Source organism: Notothenia rossii (assembly GCF_949606895.1).
Source record: "Notothenia rossii genome assembly, chromosome: 6".
In the NCBI taxonomy this organism is placed as follows: domain Eukaryota; kingdom Metazoa; phylum Chordata; class Actinopteri; order Perciformes; family Nototheniidae; genus Notothenia; species Notothenia rossii.
Genome location: NC_136909.1, coordinates 22558893 through 22565312, shown reverse-complemented (window position 1 = coordinate 22565312; position 6420 = coordinate 22558893). Strand labels below are relative to the sequence as shown.

General features: G+C 39.3%; 1 protein-coding gene across 3 annotated transcripts in view; it reads right to left on the bottom strand.

Moving 5' to 3' along the window:
* Positions 1–237: 237 nt before the first annotated feature.
* Positions 238–6420, bottom strand: part of ipo11 (importin 11) — a 126924-nt gene continuing 120741 nt past the window's right edge. For all 3 annotated transcript variants that reach the window (XM_079688104.1, XM_079688102.1, XM_079688103.1), the window contains one exon: positions 238–1469. In XM_079688104.1, the coding sequence (XP_079544230.1) occupies positions 1305–1469 (165 nt within the window). In that variant the 3' untranslated portion in view covers positions 238–1304. The remainder of the gene's footprint in view (positions 1470–6420) is intronic.

Genomic DNA, 6420 nt, shown 5'->3' with positions numbered 1-6420 from the left:
ACCATGTCCACATACCACTTTGGTTCCAATAGCCTGTCATTTATATTTTTTCTTTTTTAATATGGGTTTTCCAAACTTTCAAATAATACATTGTATGAGAAAACCCAAATGAAAAAGGTTATATTTCTTCAGATTCATCTCCAGCACTTGAAAGTCCTCAGTGGCTAACAATAGGACTTCTTTACTCACTCAGAAATACCAAATTATCTACAATTAAATAGTAAAGATAGAACTAAATGGCATGTTAAACTTGCAGACAGACAGTTTATTTTTTTTAACAAATTGAGACATGAAATATGGCAACAGTTCAAGATGAGGTTCTTTATGCAACTAAAGCCTAATTTGAACATTTCTGCTGCACTGCTCCGGCACATTCTACCACTGTGTTAAAGTACAATGATGTGAGAAGATGTACATTTGAGATAAAGATGAAAACAGGTGAAACCATTTTTGGTTATTAAAGTGCTCTGACACACCATTAATTAGCAGCAATATGTATATACATAAAATGTGGTTAAGCACTCTTACAAATCAACCATTAAAAAAAAAAATCACCCATTTTGCAGTCAAAACTAAATTCCCTCAAAACCAACTCAAAAAGAAAGAAAAACACTCGACTTCTCTCAGTAGTTGCAGTGACCTCTGCTAATGAAACATGTTTTTTTAAATGTATGAGAACTTAACACAAAGTAAAATCAAAATAAAATGTAAAACATCGCCATGCAGCATATCATCCATACTTCACATACATACAAAACTAAATGTCTTTTTTTCTATTTTTAAGAATAAATTCTGTAAACACTGCTTTAGGTCTTTTAGGTACGGTTCATCCACATTTCTGTTACCATCTTTAGGTTTCTTCATAGAAAACAGTCCGAAGCTCCAGCTCTGGCAACTGCAGCTCATTCTTTAATTTATACTCCTCCAACCCAACTTTATACCACTCGTCCAATTTGTTACCCAGTCCAGAAAGAGAATAAACTAGAAGAATTTAGTGGAAGCTCTTGTGTGGTGATGTGAGTGGTTGTCAAGGGACTTTTTCAAGTACCTGAATCGACCCTGTTTGAAGAAAACAGCGTAAAAGCAACCAAAATAAGAAGACAGGGGCGAGGGTGTTGGCTGAGGACAATCCACAAGGCTAGGTCTGAGTATAGATAAGGCAAAGCATGGGTAGAACGAGGAAGGGTTGGATTATCAGTCCACATTTTGGGGAGATTAAAAACCTTTTTGCTACTTTTCAAAAATGTGGGGCGAGGGTAACAGTAGACAAAGGTGTTTGTGAAAGGTAGTGAAGGATTGAAGATTCAGAAGCCTTTGAGGAACTCCTGGAGCTGCCTGACCAGCTCCGTGTCCACGGTCTCCATCAGCACCCCGAAGCCCTGGTCCCCCATCATGCACTGCTGCGCCTTCAGCTTCTCATAGACAAACTGCTGCAGGGACACGCTGTGCACCGGGTCCTCCAGGGCCAGCTGTGGCAGGACAAAGACAATGGAAAAATTACATTTAGGATGCTGCCTGAGGAGGTGAAACTGAAAAGTCAACATTATAGGTCATACAATTGAAACTACTCAAAGAGACACGTTTTCTGGGATATTGTGCGATGAATTCCAACTGAAAAAGGGTCACAACTTTTGCAGAGAGTATAAATAATCACATTTCAAGCCCCACATTTCTTAAGAAAACATTCTGAAAATTGCAAGCAAACATGATAATAACAAAATACAGGGAGGTTGAATATTTTTGGCAACAATTATAGAGCAATTTGGGGATTTCCTTTTCTCTCTCATTAAGCACTGCAGATATGCTGTAGCTTACTCCAGTTGGAACATTCGTAAAGGGATTTAGGTTCTGGCTGGGTCAGCATGGGCTCTCACAGGATGCTCTGTAGGCGTTCCAGGCTTGATTCTGGAGGCAATACTAGCTCAGGTTTCTTTCCCTACCATGCATCATAGTCTGGATTTGATTTCCAGCTTTGATCAAACGTAACACTCTGAATCACAGCTGAGGAGTTACTCTTGTCTCAGGGAACAGAATAGTTGTCACGCTGTCTTTCATATCTTTTTTTGCAAACTCTAGCCTGCAGTTAGGTGGAGATGTTTTGGTCAATTTAAACCTTAAGCCAAGCTATGCACTTCACTGGCTGCAGTAAGATCTCACATTTAATACTGGGGGTGAACTGAAGGGGGGTCAAGATACTGGTGGTGAACTTGTTTGGTGACAAAGACAAGCTGTAACTATTTCAGAGAAACCCTCTTGGGTTGGTTTAAAATCACTTACTCACGTCTGTCTGCTTACTCGTGTTCAATATATTTACGAAGTCTTCAGTCTATAGAATCTGGACTACCCACTGCATATTCATTATGAGTTTGCCAAGAAATATCAGGATAGAGTAATTCAACTAGGGCCTAATCACAGTGAATGGCAACAAACAAACAAACAAACAAACAAACAAACAGGTAAAGCAGAGTCCATAAAGAGGTGTTCTATGTGGGCAACAATCAATGACTTTGTTCTGGGGGCACTAAGTTCATTTTTAAAAGAAACAGACGTTATAATCAAGAGGGCCTGACAAAAAAGTAAATCCACAAATTGTTATTCTTCCATCCATTTCCGCTCAAGTAGGCATTTACAATGTACCTTCAAAAGCAATTGAAATGGACATTCACCCTCACACTGCTTTAAAGTGACGTTTTAAAAAAAAAAAACTCTGGCATTGCTATCATTTCCAGCTTTGATATACTCTATATAGTACAGCTAGCACAAACCTTGCACTAGAGAAAATCACTCAATATATACAGCCGCTGCCATTCATCTGGCGCAGAAGACAGCACTGGAAAAATAGTCCTTGACAACAGAGTAAAAAGGCAGGGAAAAGTTGGATGACTGACTAGAGCTGAAATATTTTTCTGGGCGTGCAAACTCGTCATTTTTTCTCTTCTAAAGAGTGAAACAAGGGCAGAGGGAAACTAAAGACTACAGGAAGGTTTGAAGCCTGTAAATTAGAGGGCTTCATGCGTAAAATTGTATAATAGAAATATATTTCTATAAACAGTATGGCCTAACTTTTTGTTACACATTTCTTTAAAAAAGGTAAATATTTTTATTTAATTTTTCGTTTATTTAACAGGGACAGTGCACATTAATGAACATTTCTGTAAATGTGCCAGAGTTAGCCAAGAGGCTATTTTTCATCTGTAGTCCCTGGACAGATTTTAAAAGTCAACCTAAAACACATTTCATTTTAAACAAGTAAATACAATACATTTAAAACATGCAACAGACATTACTGGGATACTTAAATAAAACAATTAAAAATACAGAACATTAAAACAAAACAAATAAAACAAAACAAAAGAACATGTTAAAACACAGGCAGTGGGTTATGTTAATGTTCCCCTTACATACCACTAGGTGCTATAAAAGTGATATCTGTGTGGTGTTTCAATTTGTACACCCGTGTGTGTGAAGCTTAATCCTTATTCTCACACTCGCTTAAATTCCCCTGGAGAGTAATTATTGTTATTATGTAATTACATTGCTTGACTCTTGTTGTCCAACCTTTTGAAAGCAGGTGTACTGAAAAACAAAAACACATCTTCTTTATGGTCTGTCATGCACTCAATTAACCAGGCTAGTGCACTCTTACTCTATCTCACAATTGCTCCACAAACCAAAAAAGAAAAGACCAGAAGTGGTCCTTTAAGAAGCAGAATATTGTTCTGGCAACTCTTGGAATGAAGCCAATCACTGCAGAGGGAACACTTATCATGCTAATGAGTTATTTGTCATTACAGTGCAATAACACTAGTGATGAGTGGCTTTTGGAGAGTGGCTTAATGGAAAAGCTGTCATCTAACCTGCTCAATTACCTCCAGCAAGAACCTGCTGTGTGTGTGTGTGTGTGTGTGTGTGTGTGTGTGTGTGTGTGTGTGTGTGTGTGTGTGTGTGTGTGTGTGTGTGATCATGGCACAACGCTGATGTATGTGGGCCAAATCCAAGAGCTTTATAAATGTTTTAATCTCAAGTGGAGAAACATCAAATAACACATCTGCTACAGGTACATAATGTCTCAGTCAAAGAAAAAAAGAAAAAAACCCTATATTTCTCAAGGGATACACCTGGGTGAATAAAGGCTTGAAATAAAAGCTTGTTTGCTCATGAGCATTTTCGGGAATGAAGAAGTTGTGTACATTGAAAATGGAAAACACAAGATAAAGATACAAGAGATGAAGAGAGAATTGAATAGAGAAAGACAGCAGGATGTAAACAGGATGTTGTGAATAGACATAAGCTTAAAGGAAGAATGTTTTACATAGATGAAGAGCAAACGCTGAGGACACCTGCTGTGCTGAGGCGCCGCGCACCAAACTGATACAGTTAGAGTGGAAGCTACCGATGAGAACAATAAGCACGATCCAGAGTCATCGCTAGGGAGAAACAAAGGCAGAGATGGGAAGACAAAGGAGAAGACAACAAAGAACATAAGAGTCGTATGGCAAGAAGAAGTGAGGATGTGATTGCTACACCAGGGAAGGGTGAAAAGGAAAGTGAAGAAAGTGCAACAACAACAAGTCATGTTGGGAAGTGGCATGACGACGTTGTGACAGAGAACACTGTAAATAAATTGATAGAAGAAAACCAGATGACATGGGACGTTATGAGAGCAGGCAGCTGTACTGCATTGTTAAGAATGGAGAGGAGGAGGAGAGAGGTGTGGGCAACATGAGAGGAGGAGGAGATGGATGAAGAGACACGAGGCCTGTGAAAAGCCCCCGTCCCTAATGCATCCCTGGACTGCAGCTCTTCTCCAAAGCAAACAAAGTAAGAGGGTCCATGCCATAAACACATCACTGTTATTTAAAATCACCCTCTCTCCGTACGCACACCAACAAGTGTGCCAACACTACCGATATGTTTACTGCACTGAGCTGTCTAATCGACAGATCCATTCACAGTCTGTTGAATTAGGAAATCTGAGATTGACAAGCCACACATGAGCTGAAATACAAAGACTTACGTCCTAATTAAGGATGTTTTGAATTTCTATTTTACCTTCTGACCTCTCAAACGTCTTTTATTTCCATTCCTTTCACAGTTTCTCACTACAGTAGGCGGACAGCACGTTTGTGGCAGAGGACATTGTTAATGGAGAATAAATCAGGCAGGCAAATGCTAACTGGAGTTAATGGTCAAACAACCTGCACTTTTCCAGCCGTTATCTCATATCCTGCAGAGCCACGTCAGACGGCAAACAGGCAAATACAGTACAGTGTGTGTGTGTGTGTGTGTGTGTGTGTGTGTGTGTGTGTGTGTGTGTGTGTGTGTGTGTGTGTGTGTGTGTGTGTGTGTGTGTGTGTGTGTGTGTGTGTGTGAACAGATTGATGTAATGAGCTGTGGGGCTGGATGATGTACTGGAGTATAAACCAATAACTGTATTGAGTGTGGGGTTCAGAGGATTACAACGGAGAGATATTCATTTCATCAGATAACTCATGACAAATCATCAAGAGGCCTTGCCAGGCAGTCGCCCTTGGCAACACTACTAGACTTGCACGTTTTGAAAAATGACACAAATCCTCAAATTGTTCAAGGGAAGTGAATCTTTTAACAGTGCCACAGTTATATGGGACATCTATTAACCTGGGTGTGATGACAGAGTACAGTTGTAGGACTCATCATTTACCGTCTCAAACAGTCACTAACTTTTACAGTTTTTGCAGAAATGTTTTGAGATGTATTACTGGACTGGGGATGTCGTAAGTAGGAATAAGTGGGAGACATAAAAGCAGAACTGACTGAAAACACTGTTTTCCTACCAAGTGTAATGAATACATGTATTTTTCAAAAAGCAACAGTAATATTGTAGCAATACATTCTTAAAGCAGAAAGTCCTGTCCTTAAACATCCATCATCATATATACAGTGGGGGAAAAAAGTATTTAGTCAGCCACCAATTGTGCAAGTTCTCCAACTTAAAAAGATGAGAGGCCTCTAATTTTCATCCTAGGTATACCTCAACTATGAGAGACCAAATGAAAAAAAAAACAGAAAATCACATTATCTGATTTCTAAAGAATTTATTTGCAAATTGTGGTGGAACATAAGTATTTGGTCACCTACAAACAAAAAAGATTTCTGGCTCTCACAGACCTGTAACTTCTTCTTTAAGAGCCTCCTCTGTCCTCCACTTGTTAACTGTATTGATGGCACCTGTTTGAACTCGTTATCAGTATAAAAGACACCTGTCCACAACCTCAAACAGTCACACTCCAAACTCCACTATGGCCAAGACCAAAGAGCTGTCAAAGGACACCATAAACAAAATTGTAGACCTGCACCAGGCTGTGAAGACTGAATCTGCAATAGGTAAGCAGCTTGGTGTGAAGAAATCAACTGTGGGAGCAATTATTAGAAAATGGA